General features: G+C 41.7%; 2 protein-coding genes across 3 annotated transcripts in view; both read left to right on the top strand.

The window, feature by feature from the left end:
• Positions 1 to 20589, top strand: part of bmp7b (bone morphogenetic protein 7b) — a 24165-nt gene extending 3576 nt beyond the window's left edge. Inside the window, exons 2-7 of the mRNA XM_008300009.1 lie at positions 11508 to 11700; positions 13698 to 13846; positions 16445 to 16648; positions 17743 to 17819; positions 18777 to 18887; positions 19164 to 20589. Of these exons, the coding sequence (XP_008298231.1) occupies positions 11508 to 11700; positions 13698 to 13846; positions 16445 to 16648; positions 17743 to 17819; positions 18777 to 18887; positions 19164 to 19313 (884 nt within the window). The 3' untranslated portion in view covers positions 19314 to 20589. The remainder of the gene's footprint in view (positions 1 to 11507; positions 11701 to 13697; positions 13847 to 16444; positions 16649 to 17742; positions 17820 to 18776; positions 18888 to 19163) is intronic.
• A 3242-nt stretch (positions 20590 to 23831) lies between these two features.
• The window catches only part of irf10 (interferon regulatory factor 10), a 9119-nt gene continuing 5731 nt past the window's right edge, over positions 23832 to 27219 (top strand). Inside the window, exons 1-3 of one of the 2 annotated variants that reach the window (XM_008300003.1) lie at positions 23832 to 24260; positions 26263 to 26458; positions 26581 to 26657. In XM_008300003.1, the coding sequence (XP_008298225.1) occupies positions 24090 to 24260; positions 26263 to 26458; positions 26581 to 26657 (444 nt within the window). In that variant the 5' untranslated portion in view covers positions 23832 to 24089. The remainder of the gene's footprint in view (positions 24261 to 26262; positions 26459 to 26580; positions 26658 to 27219) is intronic. The other variant, XM_008300002.1, reaches the window with a different exon arrangement.

Here is a 27219-nt window from a genome sequence, read left to right as displayed (position 1 = left end):
TCTATCTATCTATCTATCTATCTATCTATCTATCTATCTATCTATCTATCTATCTATCTATCTATCTATCTATCTATCTATCTATCTATAATTATTTAATGTCACCCCTTTGGTCTCTGGCAGCATTAGCTCAGCCACTGTGAATAAAGGCATTTCCTCCATAACAAACCACAACTTCCAGGGCTTTTGCCCACTACGTTGGCCTGTGCCGAGCTACAGTTCAGTTCAGTTCAAGTTGAACTCTCACACACTGCCGTCATACTCAACCTGCCAAACTCTCATAATGTTCAACCTGAAATGCCCACTGACACCTTCCTCGGCCACAGGGAAGGAAAGAACTGTGACTTGGATGTCTGCTATTTGCATCCTGGATGACTGAAAGAGAAACAACATCGTCACCTGTGCTTGCGTGTGTGGGAGGAGGGGGAGGTTATAGTCTTTTACTGTAAGATGTTATCATGAGGTGCATTAGTCACGGCTTCCTTATTTTCCCTGTTCTCATGCAATCCTGCATGGATGAATGTAGCCTCGTGAGAGCGTGTGTTAAAGAGACAATTCTGCACTGAGGCTGTAATTCGATGTAATGGTTTATCCAGCAAATTTATACGATGATGATACGGTCTTATCATATTATTGTTCTATGTTGAGGATAAGACTGACTTTATGTTTTTCTAATTGTCAACAAATCCCAAAGATCTAATCTGTCTTTTAATACTTTCTGAATTCCCTACCCAGTCGGTGCCACCAAGCCTCATGCTCACTGGCTCCAGTTGAAGATGTTAATCAGCTTGACAAATACATAGTTTCATTTTTTTAGAGTTGAGTAATTTCCTAAAATTACATTCACCGTAATGAACGAACAGCATGCGGCTCGCTGACGTATTTTAGATAGTTTTCAGACAGCAACTGCGGTTTATGGCACAGAGGAAAAAGTAAATCAGACTTTGGCCTCGCACTTGCTTGTGGGACCAATTCATTAATATTTTTTTTTTTTTTTTTTAATGAGATTTGTTGACAATAAAAAATGCTGCCAATAAGCCAAAGCTGTAACAAGTAGTCCAACATTTAGAGAATTAATTAAAAGTGTTACACATATTAAAAAAGGGGCCTTGTTTGTTTCCTGACACATAGATTTGATAGGATTATGTCATCCTGTATTCATTTACTATATAATGATATGTATTGTCATTGTAACTAGTAAGCAGATGAAATCCACCAACTCTAGTGTGAATGTGAATTAGCGCATGTTTATATGTGTCTTTTTGTCCATACAGATTTTTATTTACGTAAAGCTGTTGTAGCTTTTTCAGTAGCTTAAACCTGAACTAATGAACGTATGCATGCGTAACAGTAATCATGTAAATCAGCCTGGATGCTCAGAATGTGTGCCGCTACCAAGTAAAAGCATGTAAAAAGCGAACAACTATCAAGCCACTGAAAAACATGTGCTACCAGAGTGCATTTAATTGGTCACTGCTTTGCTGCTGTTAATCAGCACCAGATGTGACACATCTCACTAAACAGAGTTTAAAAGCAGTAAACAAACACAACTCTTTTTTGCTTTCTTTCTCTCACTGCTGCAATATGCAAACTCTGGATAGCGACTGTCTCACGTGACGCAGCCGGTGAGCAGCTTTCGTGTAGGATCGTGTGTCACGTTAAAGCTATGCTTATATTTAACTAGTGAGTTGGGGCTGTGATCAGAGGTATCGTACAGACTTGGCGTGCTGAGTGAGTCAGTGCACTAGCAGGTAATTATCCTCCGTGTTACCTTGGTGACCTGACAGAGCACCACCTGGCCCTTGCGCCGTTCGCGGCCCTTCCGTCTGCTTCCATAGGGGCGGCCGCGCACTTTATCTGCCAGTTCTTTCTGCTTCATACTGTGTGTTAATAGCAACATAATGGAGAGCAGAGGAGGGAAGAAATGTCTAACTGGCAAATTAGTTGGGATGTATTAAAGGCTTTGGCGTTCAGACAGTATTGTGTCACCAGCTCACAAACTCACGCTCGGAAGCAGTTGTGTCACGCCACGGTTGCACTCGAGGCGCTCGGCTCTAATTTTACGGCTGATAGTAGTCTGCTCATGTAATTTCCAGTGAGGAGCTCCGGTGTCGTTCCTTTTTCTTTTTAAACAAATGCTCATATCTCACATTCATTCTCTCCCCGCCCTTGTCTCCATTGCTCCTTGCATTCCTCTCCACAGTGGGCTGCCTGTGGTGCTGAGGTTAATACAGATGTTTCCCTGTGTCTGCAGGCCAAAGCAGCTGTGCAGAGAAACTTTATCTTTTTTCAGAGTCCAACAAGTCCCCTCAACTCAGCCTCCACCATCACGCCTGGCCCATTCTCAACTCTGTCCCCTCCATACTGGATCATCTGATACCAAATTTCCCAGCCTGCCCCCCCCTTGAACCAACAGTATTGATTATCAGCACTGGCCTCCTAGTTTTAATTAGTTAGTTATCATATGGTCCCAGTAGTGTCGTGTGGTGTTTAGTCTCCAACCTCCTGCTCTGGCCCTCACCACCAGAGGTTTAAATCTCCTGTGCTCCCAGACATAAAACATTTCAACACTTTCTCAAGTTCTTTTGTATGTTTTTCCACTCCCCACCTCTCTTTCTCTCACATACACACATGCCTACACACACACACACACACCTTCTCTGAACCCAAAACACAGCATTCCCTTTCTCTCTCATTCATTTCTCACTGCTTCTCTCTCATACGTACGCACACATTTGTAGTTTTTTGCACTTAGTCGTAAACTGATGAATTTGTTCGTCCCTGTCTTTCCATCTCATGCCAGAAGCTGTTTTTCTCACTGGCCTCTGACAAGACACACACAAAAAAAAACATCTGCCCCGTAAAGTATGTGTTGAAGCCCAGTCTTTCCTCCGCGCATGCAGCCTGTCCTTGACACCGTTAGTACGCCTTTCTTCCTCTTGCAGATTTATGTAATCGCTTCTGTGTACAACCCCGCTGGACTAAAAGCACATGCATGTGTATCTACATGCAGGCTAGTACTGGGAGAAACTCATGTTCACTTTTTCTTTTTCTTTTTTGCCCAAAAGGAATGTTTCTGGAGCTAATTAGTGTTATTGAGTGCATGTTTTATTGCCTTCTGCTGCACAGGGAGTGAGCAGAAGCAGTGGAATGTAGCAGTTGGTAGAGATAGGCCCTGCCTTCCCGCCAGGTAAATTTCTTATACGATCCAATGCATTAAATCGGTCGGTTTGTAAGTAATGGACTACAAACGGACACACATAATCTCTCCTCTCATAAACTTCAGGCAGCATTACAAAGCGCACAGCGGGCGAGATCGTGGAAAATTCATTTTCTTTCCATTTTATTGTCTCTCAGATTCACCTGTTGAACTCAGGGGTCCAGAATGACATCTGGATGTACATAGCAGAGCCTCTTTGCGCTTGGCCAAGATAAGGTACTTGCTGGGAGAGATGATGAAACGCACTGCAGGTGGACTTGACAATGTGGCGAGTGGTCAAACAGCCCAGATGTACTAAGCAGCGGGCGTTCTCGCTCGGCTTCAATGATGGACGGACCTCCTTCATCGCCAGGAATGTTGGGCTCATTGTAGCTTTTGTGCAAAGTTCCCTCTCTCGCCCTGCACCTTTTCTCCATTTTTTGCAGCAACCGACATAATTCGCTTTTCAGATAAAAGGCGGAACAGCTTAAAAGGGTAATAACGCATTCAGTAAAGTGAACTGCATAAATATAAATATTGTAACAGAACGGTGATATTTCCACTCATTTAGCCACTTTTCTATCATCTGGGCTTTTTTTTTTTGGCCTTGCCTTATCAGTGACCTACAGCATCTGAGACTCCCCTGCACTTCCATGACGGCGGGTACCAAGCAGTGAAGCTGAGAGGGCAGATGTGGGCCAGAGCACAGCCAGAGATCCTGGGACCAATAGCTCCACTGCTGCAAAAACAAATACAACACTCTTTGCTTGGTACTGGGGCACTGACAGGGCAGGGGGGGAATGAAATGAGAGGAGAGGAGAGGGGGGGAAAGACGGATCACAGATAGATGACATGCATTTATTTAAGGCAATTCTTTCTTTATTCTCTTTTTCTTGTGGGAACATCGTGTGCTCGAGAACCTTCGTGTCAGAGCGGTTATGTGTGTGTTTGTGCATAGTAAAACACTATTTTAGAGCCACCTGCCCTGCCCAGTCACCAGCTGCACTGTGTAATACGTGTTAGCTCTCCAAGCGGAAGACTGCGTTAGCGGAAGCCCGTAATACTGACCAGATTCCTCACCAGGCTTCCACGGCCAAATCAAAGCTTGTAAAAGCCGAGCAACAACTGTACGCAAGTGGTTTTTTCTGATAAGTGATGAAATATTGCGTCTGTGCAGTGTGGAGTATGAACTGGCTGTAGGTCTCTATTTATCTAGGCAAGTGTGCAGCTGTGTTTCCCCCTCGTGTTTCCTCCGCAGCTATTTTGTTTATTTTAAAAAGGAATGAGCTGTGATTAAACAAAATAAACAACAAGCTGTTAAAGTCAGGGTGCCAATGTGCCCATCATGTGTGCACAAGATGCTGCACAGGGATGCAGGAGATAATTATGAAAAAAAAAAAAAAAAAAAGTTTCGTTGGCTCGTGCCAATGTGCCCATTGTATGCGAATTTTCCTGAGGTCTATAATAAGAGGTGGCTTGGCTGGATGAGGAGGGTGTGGCCCCTGTGGCCACAAAATTAAAGAACATAAAAAACAAGGGGATGAGGGGAAGAGCGAGTGAGTGAGTGGGGGAAGCTGAATGGCTGCGGTTCCACGTCTGTGAGCTGTTTAATCCTGCAGTTAAGAGGAAGTGCAGATGGTTCCAGTGACACGAGCACGGAGAGATCCCTGGCTGCTCGGCACAGATCGCTCCACACCCTTTCATCCCCGTCTCTCAACACATTATATCAAACCACACAACAATGGCTGTGCGTGATTTAGGAGGTGGTTGCTTTGTTGTCACTGTTGCCTCACACTAATATACAATCTGTCTTGACAGACTTCTAAGGAAACATGTTGATGTCTAAGTTCCAATATTCAAGATGACTCAATTTGTCCTGCAAAACTGTCACTGTGTGGACACTTCAGTTTAAAGACGGGATTTGCCAATTTGTAATTGAACACAAGAAAAATAGGAATATAAAATTTGATATTTTCTCACTCTCTACTAATACCGCTGACAAAACTGTACCTGAGGGTCTGTGTCATTTCAAGTAACACAGATACTAAAAAGACTTTTTAGCTGTACTGAGCATCACATGCACTCTTCCATCGAACTAATATGGCAGCAGACATCTCGTAGATGTCACAGCCTTTTGCAAAATTAAAGAATAGTTTTGAAGAAATGCATTTATTCTCTGTCTTATTTAGAGTTTGAAAAGATGATCAATGTTACTCTGAATTATTAAACTTCCGCCAGCAGCGAACTAACTTACCTCAAAGACTGGAAACAGAGAGAAGCACCTCGTCGAGCTGTAGGGAACAGAATCCACCTACAAGCGCTCTTGCAAAAAAAGCTAAAGTTTAAAAATGACAGATCAAGGTTTTTTTTTTTTTTTTATGGGGCGTTGTGTTATGTGGGAGTTGACATGGAGCTGTAACCTCAGCTGGAGAGGTTGTTTGGCACATAAGCCTCTGCAAACTGTTGCTTTTACACCTTATTTTGTTTAGATGAAGAATCCAGGAATGGAGAATTAAACAAACAAGATAAAATTGGTGAACTTAAGAGTGTTCGTAAAGGATTTTGTCAGCTTTGCACAGAGCCAGTCAAGCTCAGCTACTATATTTATCAGATAGACGTAAGAGTGGTATTGATCTTCCCATCTGACTCTGCATCAGAAAATAAATAAGCGTACTTCTGAAATGTCAGACTATTCTTTTGAACTACCCGCACGGCTTTACCAGTAGAGGTTAGCGAGAAAGAGAGTCCAAGAGAGGTTTTGCAGTCAGATACATGTCGGTTCCAGGCTGTTACATATCCAGTATAAATCTCTGGTCCATGATGCCCAGCGAAGCATGTGGTGGAACCCAGCACTACAGTTTATGGGTGTGGAGGGCAAGCAATGTTTGATGGCTGCAGCGAGAGCGAGATTAAGAGGTCAGCAAAGCTGCTGTGCATATAATCTCAACCCCTCGATGGCCTTCAAGCTAGAAATCCCAGAAAGGTTCGGTTTGACCGCAAGTCTTAAATGTAAAGACTCTTCTTCCTGTGGTTGCTTGTGCACAGGCTCAAAGGCATGTGTTTGGGACTGTGTGCACAAACACACACACACACACACACATGCTGCGGCAAGTTAATGATCGTTAAGTGTGCGTAAGTTATAGCATGAAACTTCTCTGACCCTTTCCCAGGGAGCCGGTGCTGTCAGGCCCTACAGCAGTATAAATACATCACGCCAGCATGATGTCATCAGTAGTCGCCAGTGGGCAGGATGTTTCCTAACGTGGTAATCGCCCTACTGTGGGTAGTCACTCTGTACCCAAGAGATCAAGCTCTCTTTACTCTTTATAGGATAAACATCTTGAGCAATCTACCCCTTCCTTGCGCTCCGCTTTTCTTCACCCGTCTCCTTTTAGCTTACGGAAACTATGACTTACTTGCTTCCAGTCCTGTGTAGAAAACATTTGTTGGATGTGGGGAAAAAAAAGGGACAAATTTTCACGATTCAATGCAACGTTACAGTCCTCAACCCTCTGCTATAAAGTGATCTGATTTGTCCGACTGGGTTCTTGTTTGGGGGGGGTATGCCAGGTGTGTTGTTAATGAGCTCTATATGGAGGTAGAAGAAGGTGCAGATAGTGTTGGTTAACTCAAGGGAGCATAAGGTTGGGATGGGAGGGGGGCGAAGCTTAAGCTGTCGGTTGAGAGAAGTGAGAGCGGTGCCAGGGGTGAGACCCCCCTCCCCTCCTGCCCTCCCGCCGGGAAGCGGAAGCGCACAAGGCAGGACTACGGGGTGTGAAGGTGGCGAACAGACACTTGGGCTAATGCGAGCCGTCAGATCTGTCTGCTGCTGCTCAGAAGCCAGAGGTGTCGTAGAAGTGTCTGAGGTCCGCAGGCGCAGCAGGAGCCACAGAGAGGAGGGAGAGGAGATGGAAAAGGGAAAGAAGAAAGAGAGGGACATACAGGAAGGGCAGACAAGGGGTTAAAAGATCAGGCTGGTAATATGCAGTATTATTATTTTGAAGTGGTGAAAGCCAACAGTCCATCTCTCGTTACTGTCTTGCCTTGTCTACCATAGATTGTTTGATGATGTACATTTAAAAGATGTGTCACAAATACATGTTTTTAAAAAGTCCCCAAAAGTTGTACAAGGCTATAGTTTTGGTAAATGTTTGTCAAACAGGCGTCAATTAACGATTAGTAGCATTGGTTCACAGTAAACTACAGTGGCTGCATTCACAATAATAAAGAAACATGCTATCCACTATAAAGATGTGGCTCAAGATGTGTGTTTTTTCTTCCAGTAAGCATATGGCGCAGTGGAATGAGCTGTATGAGGCTTTGGCTGTAGGTTTAAGCCATTGTGGATCGAGTATAATATATGTGTTGCCGGAATTATTCTTTCAACTGTTGAGTATTTTTCGGGAAAAGAACCAAGTTTTTTTTTTTTGGCTTTAAGCAGGTGCAGACTCTCTCTAGTAGAGAACATAATAAGGAAGCTGCAAGCATTAATCTTGAAACATAGTGTTCTTTTGTTAACCCTCTGGTTGCCAGGTGCTCAGTAGACCCGGAGGACTGAGGAGTCACTGTCATCCTGCCATCTGTGTCGTGTGCTGCTGTGCATGTGTGTGGCCCGCTTCAGTCAAACGATGTGGGGTGACCGTGCATCATCAGCGTTTGCAGAAGAAGCGAATGAGACGTCAGACCGAATGATAAAAGCAGCTCACTTTGTATGTGTTTGTGCGCTTGTGTGTTTGTCTCTTTGCGTGTGTGTGCGTGTGTGTGTGTGTGTATGTGCGTTGTTGCATCTCTAATTATGGATTACAGAAACCCATAATGATTGTGTTACCGTTCTGTGACGCACAGGACCGTTCACTTCACAGGCAATACTTTGTAGTAGTTGTGTATATGCACAAGAGTGTGTGTATGTGTGTGTGTGTGTGTCCGTGTGAAGAGCTAAAAACCAATCTGGACGTTAGCTACTCAGAATGAAGGGCTCAGATGGGTGTGTTTGCCATGTTTGTGGTGTATGTGTGTGTGTTTGCAACACAGGTGGGGCGATGGCTACTCGCTTCCTCCCAGAGGAAATCATAAATGCACCCACTTGGCTTTAACTGTGCCTCTTCCCCTCATCTAATGACTGCCATGCTGCCGTTATGGCCTGTGAGAGAATGAAACGGAAAGACAAAGGCAGAATCATGGCAGAAGCTTTAGCTACCTTCTACATGCTGCTCTGTTTTTCTTTCAAATTGTACATGAGATGAAATTAACACAGTGAAGAGATGAAATGTGATGCGAGAGAAATAGTTAGTGTGGGAGTTTTACAGCAGCACCCAGCTGTTCTCATAAGAAAAGATGAAGAGCTTTTACAGTAAAGGGGCGGGCGGCTGCTCCACAGGCTCAGGAACAGGTCTGGCTTTTCTCCCCAGAGGGAGTGCACCTGCACTGGGCTACAGGAGGAGGGAGAAGTCCCCTGAGCAGTGGAAGAATAAGCGGGTCCTTGAGCTAAGAAGAATAAAGTGTGTATAATGTGTAAGACAGTACCAAAAATACATGAAGCAATTGTTTTCTGGATGGATAATAACATTAAAATGGTACTCCTTTCATTGTTCTATTTCTCTTTTAAAAAGAGAACATGTCTTGTTGTGAAAGGCATTTTTCCGGAGGTACTGGCCAGACTTAGTATTTTACAACCTGATACTAGATGACTAAAGGAATAAAAAGGAATAAGATTAATCGCATATAAACATCTGTATTCCTGTTACACAAATCATTTGGATTATTTGATATATTTTGATATATTTGACACTTTTACCTCCTTAGGCCTCTATAAATCCTTCAAAAAAAAGCAATCCGAGAGGGAAAAACAGTACTTGGTTGAATTCTTTATAGCTTATGCACGCAACCAGGACCATAAACTCAAGAGACAGGTCGCAAGCACGCATTGCTTTCTTTTTAGGGGTGACAAGCCAAAACTGTTGGGTTACCTTACAGCGTGAGTGTGAGGTGAGCCGCAGGTGCAGCCGTGAAAGCCAACTGATAACTCCCATGAGGTTTAGACTGAGTAGAATGTATGTATTGTTAACGCACAGTGTAATGTTGGAAAGGGCGACTTAGAGGCTCAAGGAAAACCCTGACTGATGGAGTGACTGGCAGTGTTGGACTGGCACAAGTGTTGACAGAGACTGGGCAGGTAGATTAAAAAAAGCTATTAAATGAGTGGGGCTGGGTAAAGGAATGCAGGAATCCACTCTTGAATTGCATTGTTTTCAGAGCAGCTCAGTCTGGGCATATACAAGATGAAGGGCAAAGGAGCATAAAGGTAGGCCATCTAATGGGAGCAGCGTCCTTCACTGTCCTTAAGCAACTGTGTTTAACCAACGAAAGGGGATGTAGGGATGAGATTCTACTGGGAAATAACACTGCACTTGTCATCTAGTGAAATGTACATAAGATCTACATCACTGTGCACTAACATTCGCATTTGTCTGTTAAAAAGTATGCACACCCCTGGGCAAATTGCACATTTTGTAGATTTTTGTCAAAAGAAGTAAGTTTAGCCACTTCAGCAAACAGTTATACATTTTCTTTGAGTGGAACTGTGTTGAACATATGTAAATGTGATAATAGTTTGGCAAAGTGTACATCCTGGAACTTTGCTTTTTTCCCCCCGCCCAAGTTGTGTAGAAAAGACGGAGGCAGTTGACTTTGATAAAATAAAAATGTTAAATACCAATGATGGATGGATGGCTGCTGAGGATGAGAGCAAGAAGGGCTGCTAGAAAAGGTTTTCGTTCTGTTGTTTAACTTTGACTCAGCCTTGCAGAGGCCCGTGGTTGATATCTTTAAGTAAAGGATTGTTTTCATCATTGATTTCATTGGTCAATGCTTTGCTCGTGCCAAAGCTGTAGGAATGACTCAGTCAGCCTGTTAGTCAGCCTCTCTACCACTTTGGGACAAACTGTAACACCTCAGCTACTAGTTTGGATTGACTTAAATTTGTATTTTTCTTTTTTTTTTTGGATGTTCATGGTCCCCACAGGATAAATCCTTATGTGTTGATTGGTGATCTTTTAACTGTTCCTTTTGTACCACTCTGAGGTTGACATTTGCATTAACAGTTTGGAAATTAAATGTCCTCTTCAGGATTAATTATCTAAAGGGATTCCTAATTGAATAATATTAAAGGTTGACCTATAACTTGTTACCATGTTAGCATTTAGCTCATAGAATCACTGTGTCTATACTGTTGCTGTTGCTTCATGTCATTCATTAATTCTTTGGACATATAAGTGTCAGGGGGGAACAAGGAAGAAAATGGTGCTTATAAATGACTTAACTGATCTTTCATTTAAAGTATTGTCAGTTATTTTCTGCCTGAATTAATTCATTGTTACAGCATTCCATAGTACAAGAAACAGAAGCAGTACAAGATTGAAAATGTCCATTGGATCTAGTTCAATAATGTAGTGCTTTTAAAAGTTTTATAAGTCATTTAGTTTGTGTACTTTGATGCATTTATTTGTGTATGTATGGATACATAACCGAATGGGGGGTCTGTTTGACAGTCGATAAAGATGTTGATGGGGGAAGATCCAGGAGATGAAGAGATACAAGGCGCTGACCTCTGGGTTGTCCTGCTGGGAAATGAGAAGAGTAAGGTCGGGAGGGGGGCAAGTCCTGTAGGTACAGGAGGGGTTGAAAAGCTAGGATGTGTGGATGGGAGAGAGGAGGGGGTGGGGATAGGGTACACCAAACATGGAGCCCCAAGCTCATGAGAACCAGATGAAGGGCAGACTGGATGACTCTCTGGGGCTATGAAGGGAAGAGAGGGGGAAGAAAGGAGGCTCATAAAGCTGTCAGGTTCTACCCGCATCTTTCTATCATGGCCCAGTGTTCGCCAGATGCATTTCTTCCAGTGCTAGTCCTCATGAATGTTTCAATCATAACCCAACATGTGTACTGCATATCTACAGACGTGTTTAAATCTGGGACCGACGTCGAGTCTGACAAGCTGTGTCAGCTCCTCGCTAACAACTGAGCTTGATGGACTGTAGAGGAAGAATAAATTGTAGAACATTTAAGCAGGAAAAAAACACATTAGTTCACTGCCTCCTTTGCAAACATGTGTTTTGTTTCCCTCAAAGACGCAACTCAGTACCACAAAAACAGCTTCTTCGTTTCATGTAAAGTCACAGTAGCCCTCTCTTTCTGCTGTGGAAATGTTGTATCTCTGCTGGTAAAGGATAAAAATATAGCTTGTGCGAAAAGAAAACATTGTCTCAGGATGCATTTTACATTTCCTTTTATGTTGTCTGTTTTGTTGCAGTGGAGCACGACAAGGAGTTCCTACCAGTGCGGCGGCATCATCGAGAGTTCAGGTTCGATCTGTCACGAATCCCTGAGGGCGAGGCGGTCACTGCTGCTGAGTTTCGTATATATAAAGACTTCATCCACGAACGTTACGATAACGAGACGTTCCGTATCAGTGTCTATCAGGTGTTGGAGGAACACTCTGACAGGTGAGCTTGGAACTTGTTAAAACAACACTCATGATGCAAAATAATGACTGTGTGTGGAATAGTACTGAAATGGTTGTCAACTGACAAGCATTTTTATCAGCGGTGTGGCCCCTCTGGATGGCAATGTCAGCGACCTGGTCAGTTAGCCAGTTGGTCCACCACTTTAGTCCAGATAATTGGATGGATTTCTGTGACATTTTTACAGACAATCATGAAGAAGGAGGTGCTTTGGTGATCCTCTAATTTTTCTTCTGGCACTCCTGTGAGGTTAGCCTGACTCACCAGGTGTAGACCAGGAGTATAAGCTTGCCATTGACCATGTATTGTTAATGCATTTGCTACAATTAGAAGCCCTACTAGACTTTTGTGGTGGATAGGTCATTTTAATGACATTGACCATCATAACTTTTTGTTTAGGGGACACAGTTGCTGCATCCTGGGCTCAGACTGTGATCAATTTAAAGAAATACAAATAAGCCAGAATGTGTTTTTTTCCCCCTATAGCAGAGTGATCATGAGGTGCAACCAGACAGTCTGGCTATTAAAGACCACCATAAGGGCTGACATCTTTGGTTTTCAGTAAAATTTCTCAGCAAATGTTGAACTGATTACTGTTGAATTTCCCTTCAGGATAAACTGAATTCCCTTAAGTGATCATTTCGTTTTTCATCTGGTGTCATCATCAGATCAAATTTCTAACTTGTCTAGTACGTAGGTTTAAGGCCAAATACTTTTAGAGTTAATTGCGTTGCCATCAACCTCAGCTGTACTTCCTATTCAGCTGAGATGGTGAATGTGAACATGTCAGTTTGCTGATGATTTAGCTCAAAGGACTGCTGTGATGCTAGTGTGGCTGTAGACTATTAGTTATTTATCAAGAAGAATGACTTGGTTCCTTTTTCTTAGATGAAAGAAATTCCACATTTTTGGTTTATTTTAAAAAGCCCTTTTACAGCAGATATTAATCATCTTAGGAAAAAAACTGGTATTCATCATGTAATGGTGGTTATTTTTTTTGGCATATTTGTAAAAAAACACCTGTTGTTCTTTTTTGGATAGTTTTGGATTGATATTTTAAAAAAGCAAAAAAAGTTCCTGGCATCACCCTGGAGTCGGTGAATTTCTGGTAGCCTCTTTTCACACTTTTCTGATATTTTATAAACTAGACAGTAAATAAAATAATTAAACATCACCAAAGCAGTTCATCTCATCTTCATCATCTGGAATGCTCTCTTCATATACTTTGACACGCCTTCTTTTTTGCGATTGGTCTTGGCCGTCCTGAAGGTGTGTGTAACTCTGGAATGGCCCATGTCCTGCTCTCTTTAACCCCTCCTGAAGGTTTCTGTTGTCCAGCGGGAACAACACAGTCATTTATTCCTCTGCCAGAGACAGGCCTGGGTACATGAATGAACCAGGGCTCTGTGACACACTATCTGCCCAGTCAGAAAATAGGTCGGGATACATGAATGGCCACATGAAGAACAAGAGAATTAAGTCTCCAATGGTGAAAGAGTAGAAAATCCAGAGTTCACTGCTGGACAATAAGACTGACTTGGATATGCACTACTTCGCTCACTGCTTTTCACACAGTCTTTTCCTTTTTTTTGCAGCTGTGTGTGTATGTGTGTGTTTTTGCTCTTCTTTCTCTCTTTGGCTTTCTGGCTCTCCCACAAAATTCCAGCCAGTGATGGACTGTGTGTAGTGTATGAAAGGACCGGTCGTTTATAAAGCCATTATTGTCAATTAAGAAAATGAAGTGTTCCCCTGGGCCTCACCATCTGGAGCCCTCCCCACCTCCCTCCTTCACTCTCTGTCTTGCTCCATCTCTCTCTTTGTTTCACTCCGTTACACTCCTCTGACTCTCTCTCCACTCCATTACTTTGCTCCCTGCTTCGGTCGCTTAGCTTTACACTCTTTCATGTGATTTTGATCTATCTCGCTTTAATTGTGCATCTTCCTATCTAACTTTTAAGTGTCTTCTGTGTCCCCTCCAGGGAGTCAGACCTGTTCCTGCTGGACTCAAGGGTGATCTGGGCAGCAGAGGAGGGCTGGTTGGTATTTGACGTGACGGCCACCAGTAACCACTGGGTCCTGAACCCTGGCAGAAACTTGGGCCTTCAGCTGGCCCTGGAGAGCACAAATGGTGAGTTTCGCTCATGTCAGTGTATTTCCTGGCACATCGGTCACTGACAACAATGTTACAGGTGTGACTTGTTTTGCATAGAAATAGACAGCTATAAAAACAGAAAAATGAACATAGACATGAATTAAAACCACCCTTCCGATGCGATTAAAAGGTTCACAAATGTAAGATTAATGCAGGGTTGCTGTACAGTTGTGCAGATGTGTTCATAGTGGTTAATCGTAATCATATTAAATATACCATAATGGCAGTGTTGTAAGTGTCGTTTTGACCTAAATGCATGAATACAGTGCTATAAAAAGTATTTACCTACCTTGGAAGTTTGCCTCTTTTAGTGCTTTTTAACATTAAATCATGATCAATATAATCTTTTTGGCAAAAAATTATTCAAAGACAGGACTCTTTCATGTTAAAGTGAAAACAGAGTTCTAGAAAGTAAAATCAGTTGTTTAAAATTTTTCATGCAAATTCAGTGATTGCAGAAATATTTACTTTTAAGTCAGTATTTAGTAGATACAACCTTTGGCTACAATGACAGCATTGCTGCATTATTTTTATCTTCTACCTTTACAAGCCTTTCAGGGCCTGCTGCTGAGAAGCCTCCCCGCGTTATGATGCTGCCACCACCATGCTTCGCAGTAGGGATGGTGTGTTTGTGATGATGTGCAGAGTTTAGTGTCTGCCAAACGTTGCCTCTGGTCCGATATCCAAAAAGCTCAATTGTGGTCTCATCAGCCCAAAGAATCTTCTTAAAGCTGACTTCCAGAGTCTGACACATGACTTCTGGCAAACTCTAAATTTCATATGAGCTTTTTTTTTTTTTTTAGAAGTCACTGTTGTTTCACTTTCTCTTTGCCACTCTTCTATCAAGCTCTGACAGGGGAAGACCAATGGTCGCTGTATGAACAATGTCTCCTGTCTCAGATGCTAAAGCCTGTGAACTATTTTAGAAGAGTCATAGGTGTCTTGGTGGCCTCCCTCATTACTCTCTTTCTTGCAGGGTCACTCAGTTTTTGAAGACGGCTTGTTTTAGGCAGATTTATACATATTCCTTCCATTTCTAAATGATGGATTTAACTGTACACCAAGGGATAGTCGCTGACTTGGACTGTCCTTGTGTTCATCCCCTGACTTTTGCATTTTAATAACCTTTTCACAGGGTGGTTTGGAGTGTTCTTTTGTCTACATGTGGGAGTTATAGCCAGGAGTACACGCTGCACTCAGATGATCTCCATTTCATTAAGTGTTTGACTTCTAGCATGAATTGGCCGCACCTGTGTTGAATTAGATGACTCACTTTAAAGAGGGCAAGTACTTACGAAATCACTTATTTGACGATTTGTATTTTTTTTTAAATCGACATTTCTCTATAGAAATTGGTTTTCATGCTGCCATGAATGAATCTATTTTTGTAAGTTCTTTTCAAAAAAAGCCAAATTAAAGTGACCATGATTCAATGTTGAAAAGCAATAAAAGCAGAGAACATCCAAGGATTTTCAAGGCACTGTATCTGTTTCAGTTGAAGTAGGTGCAGTAGTTAAAGCAGTCTAAGATGAAGGAGTTCCAAGTGCCAAGTGTGTGTGTGTGTGTGATTAGGTGAATGAGAAAGACGTTGTAGAACACTTTGTAGTACCTAAGGTTAAAAAGACACGATGCAGGAGTGAGTGGACCGTTTACTATACGTACCATGCATGAGCCTACGATACGTCATAGCTGTAAAATCAGATGGTTTGTTCTTTGTGTGTACACAGCAAAGATAATCAAACCCTGCATCTCATTCATCATTAGTCATTCATCACCATCATCATCCGTCATGCCCTCAGCATCATTAGCAGCCATGCAGAAAATACACTGCGTTACACTAAGGATAACATCACAGCAGGAGTTTGTCATCATGAGGCGTAAATGTTTGTCAGTGGAAAACTTTATCAACAAACAGCGTACAGTGCAAGAGCGTGTTTGAGAATATTATCTCTCACAGGATGGCAGGATGTTACATGTTAGGTGAGGAAAAAAGACACTGTATTGCTTTCAAGTTGTGGGAGGAGTGCATCTATGAGCGTCTGTGTGTGTGTGTACGTTGGATCGTTTATGAAGGGTTATGGGTGAGCGTGTACAGACAGGCACATGGGACGTCCCGTCGCCAGCAGCGACCAGAAGCCTTGATTTACCACCGAACGGTGATCAGACACACATTCTTCTGTGTGAGAACAAGACAGACACTGCTGGATCGCATGCACACGCGCATGCACAAACACACCCACACAGACAAACATAAGGAGAGAGGCTTTGATGTTCGGAGCTGCATTTGTTCTTGGCATTTCAGAAGTGGAGAAGGGATGAGAAAAAAAAGGAAAGGAATTCACAAAAGAAAATATCATTTGTAAAACTGAATGTAGGATTACAGACACGACAAAAATGGTTTTGGTTAGGAAAAGGACCACCCACATGCAAAACAAACTTGAAGCACAGGCGCACATTTATTTCATTTCTAAATCTCAACTGTTCTCATTTATACACTTCCCTGTTTAAATATAATCTGGATTTTTTTTGACATGCCAACACCTGTGGTGTTGTTCTCTCTGTCACCCTGCACAGGAGAGAGTATCAATCCTCGTGTGGCAGGCCTGATTGGTCGCAGTGGGCCTCAGAATAAACAGCCCTTCATGGTGGCCTTCTTCAAAGCCACTGAGGTGCACCTGCGAAGCATCCGCTCGGCGTCAGGGGGGGCCAAACAACGGAACTCCAACCGCTCCAAAGGGGCAAAGAGCCAAGAGGCACTCAGAGTGGCCAATGTTGCAGGTAAACATAGAAAGAGTGTGTGCTGTATATATATTCAGCGCTGATTTATGCTGTTGTGTTGGGCTAAGCTCTAGTTTAATCTGTCTTTTGTTTGGGCTGTGAGGAATTCATGGAATGGGACACAGATGACTGATACTGGCCGGTCCATATGAGGCAATTCTCTTTATTTTCATAGTAAAAGGGCCAACACATACAGCATGCTCACACACATACACCAAAATACAACAATATGTCACTGGAACTGATGTGATTCCTGCAAGACAAAACATGCAGTGCATATTGAGGGCCTTTGTTTTGGAGGTGTGAGAGGGATGTGTTTATGTGAAGCACTGAAACATTAGACTGTAATGCTTGAGCTTCAAATATCCCTCTGCTGTCTTTGTTTATTTACACAAGCATTACAGAGCAGTTGGGGCCAAGTTCCCTGCATGGAGGTAAGGCAGTGCAGGCTTTTATGGCAGAACACATCTGCGGTGTGCTGTGGGGCAACCGGGGCCACGACACATGGGCCAAATGGGCCTGTTTGGAACTTTGGATACCATTTGGTCTTTAATTGGCTGATGAGAAGCAGTCGCTCATGATCATTTCCAGTGTGAACCGCTTTCAGGGGACTAATGTGTACCACAGAGCCCCAGAGGTCAGCAAAGGAAGAGAGAGAGAGATGCCATTGGATAGAAAACAGACAATTCTTCTTGGACACATGAACACACACTGAACACAAAAAAAATGTTGAAATGAGTGAAGGCTGGAGAGAGAAAACATCAAATCTTGAGTTATGAAAAATGTGGTGAGGCTACACATCGTGCACCTCTTTCTCATCCACTGGAAACTCTTAAGCCCCGCAGAGTGACCTCTAAGCAGGGTGGCCCGTTCATTTGAAACTGTTACCAAACTGCTGCTGTATCTGGAGGTGATTTCCCTCATTGTTGAAATGTTAATGTTTTGTATGAGCACATTGGCTGTGTTTAGGTCTGTTCTTTATCACCGCTGAGTAATTGGAATCTGACTGCAGTAAATAGTTTCTCCTGTAGCTGAATAGGATAATAGCACTTGTGCTGAATTAGAATCTTTCTTTTTCTCTGTGTGCTCCTCAGAAAACAGCAGTACTGATCAGAAGCAGGCGTGTAAGAAGCATGAGCTCTACGTCAGTTTCCGAGACTTGGGGTGGCAGGTATGGAAACAGTTCTTCTTTCAGGTCGCCAAAGCCGCTTGGCCCAAAAGACGTCTACACCAGAGACTGTTTTGTTAGTCTCTAGTCTCATCCCAGAATCCTGATGAATGACATAGCAGAACCCCACAAATACTCAAGGGTTTCATTTCCACCTCACTTTTACAGCTTTAGTTCAACGTGCTCACTAAATTCACTCTGAACTGTGTCTGTTTCATGTTCATTTGATATAAGCGAGGTGAGAAAAGCTTGCAGTTGATAAAACTGGAAATCCACCTATTGGATGAGCTCCCCCCCTCCACTGCCAACATACAGGATGTCCAAACTCTGTCAGAAAAGTTTCAGGACTGGTTTCACAAAAGAGATATTTCTAATCCAAGCTACAAACTACAAGTTTTCCCCTTCAAAGTAATCCCCCTGGAGTACTTTCCCAGCCTTCTCTGCCACGCTGCCATGCACTCCTGGAAGGATTCTCCCGGGATCTTCCGCAGCTCCATCGTCACAGCCATCTTGATGTCGTCCACGTCTTCAAAATGGGTCCCCTTGATGACCCCCTTGAGCTTGGGGAAGAGGAAAAAAATCCCATGGAGCCAGGTCGGGTGAGTAGGGAGGTTGCTCCAGCCAGGAACTGTCGGATGCTCAGGGCATTGTGAACGGGCGCGTTGTCATGGTGAAGCAGCCTCGACTTATCCTACCACAGCTCTCGCCTCTTCTCCTGCACTGAACGAAGCAAACACCACAGGATCTCGTTATAGACGCGCTGGTTGATTGTCTGAAGGGGAAAACTTGTAGTTTGGGTTTGAAATATATCTGTTGTGACACCAGTCCTGGAACTTTTCTGACACACCTCGTATGTGTAGCATGATGCGTAGGCACACTAGGATCTGTAGACAACACTTAGAGCTGAGAGAAAATCCGATTAGCCAACCTGAATTTCTCTCCGTCTCCTTCGCTTTCAAGGACTGGATCATCGCTCCAGAAGGATATGCAGCATATTACTGCGAGGGAGAGTGTGCCTTCCCGCTGAACTCCTACATGAACGCCACAAACCATGCCATTGTGCAAACCCTTGTGAGTAACCATGAAACCAGAGAACAAAAAAACTGCAGCAGTGATGTTTTAGAGTCTAATCATCTCATCAAACGTCAAGACAATGCGGCTGCTGTTGGAACTACTGTGTCTAATCATTCAAAAGAGCTGTGGACTGTGTTTTAGTGTAAACTGTCATCAGTAATTTGGCACTGATGTGACACACAACAAATTCTTTTCCGCAGTAGTTTTGTGATGCATACCTGTTGTCAGTGTTCACGTTGAGCTTAACATCTGACTTCCTCCCGATCTTCCCAGGTTCATTTCATCAACCCAGAGACAGTCCCTAAGCCTTGCTGCGCCCCCACACAGCTCCACGCAATCTCTGTGCTCTACTTCGATGACAGCTCCAACGTCATCCTCAAGAAATACCGCAACATGGTGGTCAGAGCTTGTGGCTGCCACTAAGACTGTCTTCACACGGACACATGCGTACGCACACACTCATGAGGGCTTTTCCCCCCTTTGCTGTCATTTGAAACGTCAAGAACGGATTGCAAAATGTAGTATGTGAATTTTATGGATGTTTTCCGAGAATCCGGGACAGCTTCCTGTGTGGAATGAGCTCTTGTTTCATTTTTCTAAGTTTTCCTGAAGTTAGTGTTGTTTTGTGTGGCCAAACCTAAAGCTGAACCAATTTAAGACGTCTCGCCGCAAGAGCGCACATACATGCACTCACGTTTGTGCTTTCTACTGTGTATACAAGACATTTAAAGCAGTGATTGTACTGTATATTCATTCAGTCGACAATCTTTTGTTTATTTCAATAATTTTTATAATTATTGTAGTTGATTCTTTTCCTGTAGATGCACCAGTCAGCCACAACATTAAAACCACCTGCCTAGTATTGTGTCGGCCGCCCTTTTGCCGACAAAACGGGACATGGACACGACCCCTATGTGGCACTGGGACGTAAGCAGCAGATCCTTTGGGTCCTTGTTGTAAGGTGGCACCTTTGAGGATCAGGGGTCTTCCCTCACAGACACTCAATGGCTCGAGCTCTTTGTCGCATTCTTTGAGCTTTTCCTTGAGCAGTTTTTGCAGTGTGGCGGCACGCATTGTCCTGCAGGGGAGGACGATGCCATTAGGCAGAGTTGTTGCAACACACACACACATACAAATGCACATACACACATACATAGATATATATATATGAGGCTGAGAAACGGGGATGGAATTTGTATTTCTTCTATGTACAATACTGTGTAAATATTTTTTTCAAACAAAGCAAGTGTATTTATTTCCTGAAATGTCACTTGGATTTGTGTTTTTTTTTTTTTTTTTTTTTTTCCTGTATGTAATGCTGCCCCGTTTTCTTTCTCGGGATAGTACACTCAAGGAAACGAGAAGAAAGTTGACAGAAAACTACTTTGACACGAGCACTGAGTGCAAACTCGGCACACCTCTGTTTGCCTCATAAACCTGACCCATTTTTCTAGCAACAAATAACTGAGCTGTCAGAGAGAGCGAAGAAAGAGAGCGAGAAGAGGGGAAGCTTTGTAGGAAGCATCTTGTTCTATGTGCTCGACATTTTCAGGTTTATATTTCTCTGCTGTAATACAATCTTTCATATTTAAAAGGTCTATTTATTGAGAGCTGGCTAATCTGTTCAACAGTGGGCTCCAATGTCGCAACTATGTTTTACTGCTGAACTGGTACAATAAACTGGGAGAAAAGCAACAAAGCCACCTTCTGATGTATTGTTTAATCTGGATGAGAAGCACACGTATATGATTGCCAAGTTAGAAGAGGGCGCATGCTGGTATTGCACTTTCTTACAAGTTCCCACACAAATATTTGCTTTGATTGTTGCTTCTTCTTTTACCTGCTGACCTGAGTTCTGTAGCAAGTGACTGCCTACTCAACAGCAAACTGGAAACTTCTCAGGCTTAGTAACTGTGAGCGCGCTTGTGGTTTACGTCTGTGAGGTGGATGTGGGTTCTTTTATGTCTTTGAGCGAGTGAATGTTTCTGTGAAGCACATTGAGCTTTAGGTGTAATGAAATGTGCTGTATGAATAAAACAGCTTGCCGAGTATTTGACACGGGCATTATATAGCGAGAACAACATACATAGCAGCGCGTGGGAGGTTCTGTGTCTTTTTGTTTACCACGCTGTAAAGCCTTTTAGAGCTAAACACTGTGTACGATTGCATGAGAGGGATTCGTTTCAGATTTTTCAAAAAAAAAAAACACTTGGACGCCGCATCAAAGAGATGCTAATTGAACTGTGCGGTAATTTCTGAGTCAGAAATTTGTGGTATTGTTGCACAGGTCCTCATTTTGAAAGCGTGTGCTGAAATGGTTGAGGAAAGATAAAGTGTAAAAAAATATCTAAAATTTTAAACGGACACAGATTTATATAAATTAACACCTATGTCTGAAAAAGACTGGAAATTATGCTGCAGTGGGTTGTTGCAGTTTAAAAGGTCAAACCCTCTAAGGATGGTTGTTATATGATGGATCTCGGCTTACACTCCAACATGAGATGAGCTTTCCTAAAGACTAGAAATAAAAGGAAATTTAGAAATGTGGCATGATTAGCTTTACTATTAGCTGCTGGATGCCTGACCATTTTCAATTTGACAGATTTTTTTTTAAAGTGTTGAATATTAACTGAGTTGACCTTGTGTACAATCGGGTTTCTAAGGTAACATTAGTTTTTGAGTTAAAAAGGTGCGGTCATGTTGATTTTTGCGCTGTATTTTTTAAAAACAAATTTACACCATGATATAACTGGTATGTGTTGTTGTGTCAAAGCAGGATTGTACCAGTGAAGACCATATGTACATGTCAATGAGCCGTCAAAATTTCAAGACTCTATCTACATTATTCTCAAGTTGTGGCACTTCAAACACTGCTCCACAGATTGGTGCGAAGAAAATGATGCAAAAATCGACGCCTTACAACATCTGAAACCACATTTTTCACACGTTACTAACTAGCATATGTATGCACAGAAAAAAAAATTGGACTAATATGTGAGATGGGAACTTTAAAAAGAAAAAGAAATTGAGGTGGAATGACTCTACTATCTGTGAAACAGTCTCACAATAATTAGAGTATGACTGAAGGAACGAGGGCTGAAACTATGGGTGCATGAGTTGACTTGGTAACGGAATGACTTGCAAGGTTGACAGTGGAAGTCAGGAAGTTCACTGAGACTGCGTATGTAGTGTTTTTGCGACCCCACTGTTTCCAGCACCTGAACAGTTTCCTGTTATCTCACCAATAAGTAAAAGTAATTGTAAACTGTAACGAATCAGGTACAATTCTACAATTCTGCAATTTCATTTAGCAGACGCTTTTACCTAAAGCGACATACATCTGAGAGCAGATACAACACAAGCAAGGATCTAGTCAGGAGAAAACAACCTAGATAAGTGCCATAGATCAGATTCAAGTGTGATAGGGCGTTGATGCCATTAGCAGGCTGTGTGGGAGGCAATAGGATTTTATTTTTTCTTTGTTTGTTTATTTGTTTTCAGTCTGTCAAGTGCAAAGGTGTTCAGTGAAGAGCTGGGTCTTTAGTCTTTTCTTAAAGACTGAGAGGGAATCAGCAGATTGAACAGAGTTTGGTAATGAATAGAACAGAACAGAAGAGAATAGAAGAGTCTAGCTATCAACCTCGGGCCCTGTTGTATATACTTTAACGTCTGAGCGTTGAACTTTAACAACAAGAATGATGTTTTTGCATACATCAGTGGTGGTGTAAGAGTGGCACGAAGTATCCAACAACAACAACAAAAATGGAAATGATTCCTTGTCCACAATTTCACATTATTAGTTGTTCGTAAAAGCCTCACACATAAATGAGAGTTTGTTGAAGAGACAGAAGGTTGAAGCAGGCCGAAGTTTCAGATTGCGACGACTTACTCCACTGTGGGTGGATGTTTGCTGATACAATAACTGGCAAAATGCAGGCCTGACAATGGAAGCATGAAAAGGTTGAAGTGAGTTCAGTGTGGCTGCATGTGTAGATTTTTGTGTCATCCCACTGTTTCCTGTACAGTCACCAAGACCAGCAGTAAGTGGGTGAGCAACTAGCTGTAATAGATCAAATCCTTAACTGATGGCACTTTAATATATGAGCCTTAAATTTTATTAACAGAACAAAAAGTTTTTGCATCAATCTCCATCCACCATATTCATTTTATTTATAATCTGGTGCCCAGATGTTTGTTTCAGTCACTTTGTGGTAATGGTCAGACCTACACTGCCCCCTGCTGAGGGAAACTAAAACTGTCTTTTAATCATTATAGTCTTCTTTACATCTCTTATCAAAGTGAACTTTGCATTTTTGTTGAGCCTTTCAGTATCATAAACTGAAGAGTTGGCTTCAGTCACCAACATGAAACACAAAGATCAGGGTAGTGGCCTCTGGGAAATAAAAAAAAAACCTATACACTTGCACACTTTCATTTTCACATGAATGTTTCGGTATGACTGTGGTGTGTGTGTGTGTGTGTGTGTGTGTGTGTGTGTGTGTGTGTGTGTGTATGTGTGTTTATTCTGGTTAATGTGATTAATGCTTCTTGATTCTGTCCTGTTACTGAAAACTGACTATGCATCAGTGGGGGAAAATGAGAATTTCCCAATTAAGAAAGCAACATTTTTTTTAATTTGGCAGTTTTGTAGACTAAACAACATCGACTCTGATTCAGTAAAGTTGCCACGTTTTAACAAGTCTGGATGAAGTTTTGCTCCATTTTTCAACGTCAGATTGCCTCTTACATAAATAAAACCCACATCATTTGCAACATAGTTTTGCATTCTTCTCGCGTTAATGCAGTTTTTCTCACCTCCTCCCCCCCACAACTGATGCACCTTCCTTAGAAAAGGTTAAACTTTCTCTGTATCTCAGCGAGCTACTGGGGGGGAAACCGAAAGTATCAAATGAGCTCCTAAACTTTCGCTTTCGCTTGTAAGAGCGCAGATCTTAGGTGCGACTTCTGCATTTAATTTTTTTTGCGGTGAGACTTGTTTGTCTACAATTTGTATGCTTACTTGGGTAATTAGGCCGGTTTTTACTGTGCTTAACATCATATTACAACGCGGGCAGCACTTTTTGTGTTTTCTTTCCCGTCTGCAAGGTGGTTAGAGTGAGCTCGGGGCTATTTTGCACATGTCTGTCTGAGGTTTGACAGAACAGTTTTGTTCCTGCGACACCGCAGCATGTGTTGAAGATGGAAGAGGGAGCCAAGTTGCACCTGAAAGAGTGGCTGGTAGCTCAGATAGACAGCGGGAGGTATGAAGGACTGTGCTGGGAGGATGAGGACAAAACCATGTTCAGGATCCCGTGGAAACACGCAGCCAAGAAGGACTACAAGCAGACGGAGGATGCAGCTCTGTTCAAGGTCCGCACTGTCTGTTAGGTCACTCTGAAACTAATGGTGTTTTAGCACGTTTGTAAATGTTTTAATCCTGTTTACAATAACAGCTTAAAAACTATCAAAAATATATCAATATGTAATAATTATGTTTAACTATGTCAACAACAAAAAAAGTCTTCGTTGCAAACTGTCTTGCAAGCCTCTCTTGCATGAGTTGTGATCCAACAATAATACCAAATAAAAATAAATCTTAAAGCGGTTAACAACATCACTGTTCTGATGTAATTAGGTATGGTAAACCGTAATTCCCCTCCTGACCACTGAATAAAGTCAGTTGTTGTTTTAGCTCCTGCCTTGGATGCTAGCAGCCTTGCTAACCTTTAAACACTGATAAAAGCTATTTACTGGTGTGAGGAATTCACATATGTAGTTTTTGACAGTACAAAATGAGCCTTTGTATGTTTTTTAAAAGAAGAATATACATAAACAATCTTTTTACACTGTTTACATAACAGGTATATGCAGAGGTATGCATTATTTTGAATAAAATAAAATAAATATGTATATGTGAAACCATAAGAGGACTTTAAAGTGAAGCCATTCACGTATTAGCTTTGCTAATGTTAGATTTTTTTTAATATATATATTTTTAAAAAGTACACTTTCTTCTACTACAGTAACATAATAGCTAACCAGCAATAAAAATGTAAAATTATTTGTTTACAATTCTATCAAGTTGACTCTGTGTTAAGCTAATAATGTCATGCTACATTAGCCTGCTGTAGCACTAGCTAACGAGCTAGCTTGAATTTTTTATTTTGTAGGCCTGGAAGTGTCTCTGCTGATTTGATATCATTTTTATGGAAGGAATTTAAATATCAGTGACAATAAAGTCATGGTACGTTTAGAATCTCTCTGACTGTGATTTGTTCAAGGCCCATCAGTTCTAAATTAAGTTGCAACAATCAAACCGTTTTAAAAAATAGTTTCTGCATGTGTTAGTTAACATTTATGCTGTAATTAAAGTAAGAAAAATATTAGCATTTAGAAATAAACCTAATCATGCATAAATAAAACGCTTTCAAAATAACTCCAGGGGGAAGACTTTACACTTAGTTTTATCATAACTAAATTGTAATTATAATTTGAGTACTTTCTATATTTGTTTAATTAACCATCTTTCTTTTAAACTGGCATTTAAAAAATATATTGTAAAAGAAATTAATTATTGTTCTAAATGGGGGCATCTTATGCCAGTTTACCCTTATGCACTGAAAGGTTGTCCTTTATGAGCTGAGAACATTATCCTACAGCTCTTGGATTAGCAGGAACACCCACAAATGTCATAGAGCTTTAAAAATCTGTAAATGCTGACCTCTTACAAATAAGCGATCTTCACTGGACTATTCTGGCTTTCAGTTTTGATTCCATTTCTGTTAGTTTCGTTCCCTTATGGGTTTGTGTTAAATGCAACAGTCTTATGTCGTATAGTCATTTAATATTTTATTGTTAAGTATATTTAATAAAAAGATTTTGTTGTCAGTGTATTTTCAGGTCATCACTATAATAATGTGATAATAAGAATAAACCAGAAAGCCAGTTTTATCCTAAAAAAACACAATAAATGCTTGCAAAGCCCAATATTTGATCTCATTTTCTGAAGTTTAAGGTAACGCAGTGAAACTTGTGTTAGTGCATGAAACAAGTAATAATAGTAATAGTCTGATGAACCCATGTTTTTAATGCAAACTGATGTCCTCTGTCTTAAACTAACATGACACGATGACACGTTTGTCTTACTCTCCTGACGTTTTCTCTGGATGGACTTTGTAAAGATACTAAATATCAGAAGAAGATATAGTTTAGGCAACCATGACACTGCCATTTAATAAATTCTGATAAAGTACAGTGAAATACATGTAGTTCACAATGTAGTTCCCAGTTGTTTTCATGTTAGTTTTGTTTTTTCCAATTGTACTGGTATATTTTTAAATAAGCACCTCATATATCAAATTTTAATTTTCAGGCCTGGGCTGTGTACAAGGGCAAATACAGGGAGGGCAGGGATAAAGCCGATCCCACCATGTGGAAAACCCGTCTCCGCTGTGCACTTAACAAAAGCACAGACTTCCAGGAGGTTCCTGAACGCAACCAGCTGGACATCACTGAGCCGTATAAGGTCTATCGCATTCAGCATGACAGTGTGCCACCCAGGCCAGCAGGTAAAAATGAAGAAAAGTGTCTTCCATAAACTTTTGTTTTTCTACACTTTGCGTTTCTTTCTGAAATGATAGCATGTGAGTCATTTCTTGCTCTAATTTGTCCCACTTGTTCCTCTTCTCAGAGTCTCCCCAAACAAAGGAGCAAGTAATCAACAGGGTGAAGAGGTCTCCAAGAAGCCCTGCTTGTTTGGACAAACAGGTAAGATAAGACTTTCCAACAATAAGCCATAGATATGGCAATCGTGGTTTGACGATTAAGTCTCAAGGCTGCAAATCCGAACGCTGTGTGTGATAGCTCTAAACTCCATCTGCTCCGGACATGCCTTATCATGGTCGACTCACACTGGACTCACTAAACGCTTGACAGTGAGGAATATGTTTTTCTCACAGCTGTAAGATGAAGAATCCAGTCATTTCAATTTGTTTGTTATAATTAGGGCACACTATTTCTGTTATTTTTTGTTTATTACCAATATTGGTCTGTGGTTATTTAGAGGAAGGAAAATCTGATTTTGATGGCATTTATACTTGTTTGTGTTGAGAAAAATGACAGAATACCTGGCAAAAAGGTCCTATCTAGATCATTTATTCTCAGTCAGAAATGTTCAAGTGGGATTTAACCATTTATCCATTATCTATACGCCACATAATCCTCACTAGGGTCACTGGAGTCTATCCCAGCAGACTCAGGGTGAAGGCAGGGGACACCCTGGACAGGTCACCAGTCTATCACAGGGCTACACTTAGAGACAGACAACCAA

This window comes from Stegastes partitus, unplaced genomic scaffold, assembly GCF_000690725.1.
Source record: "Stegastes partitus isolate 25-593 unplaced genomic scaffold, Stegastes_partitus-1.0.2 Scaffold1487, whole genome shotgun sequence".
Lineage (NCBI taxonomy): Eukaryota > Metazoa > Chordata > Actinopteri > Pomacentridae > Stegastes > Stegastes partitus.
This window is presented reverse-complemented; position numbering and strand designations above follow the sequence as displayed.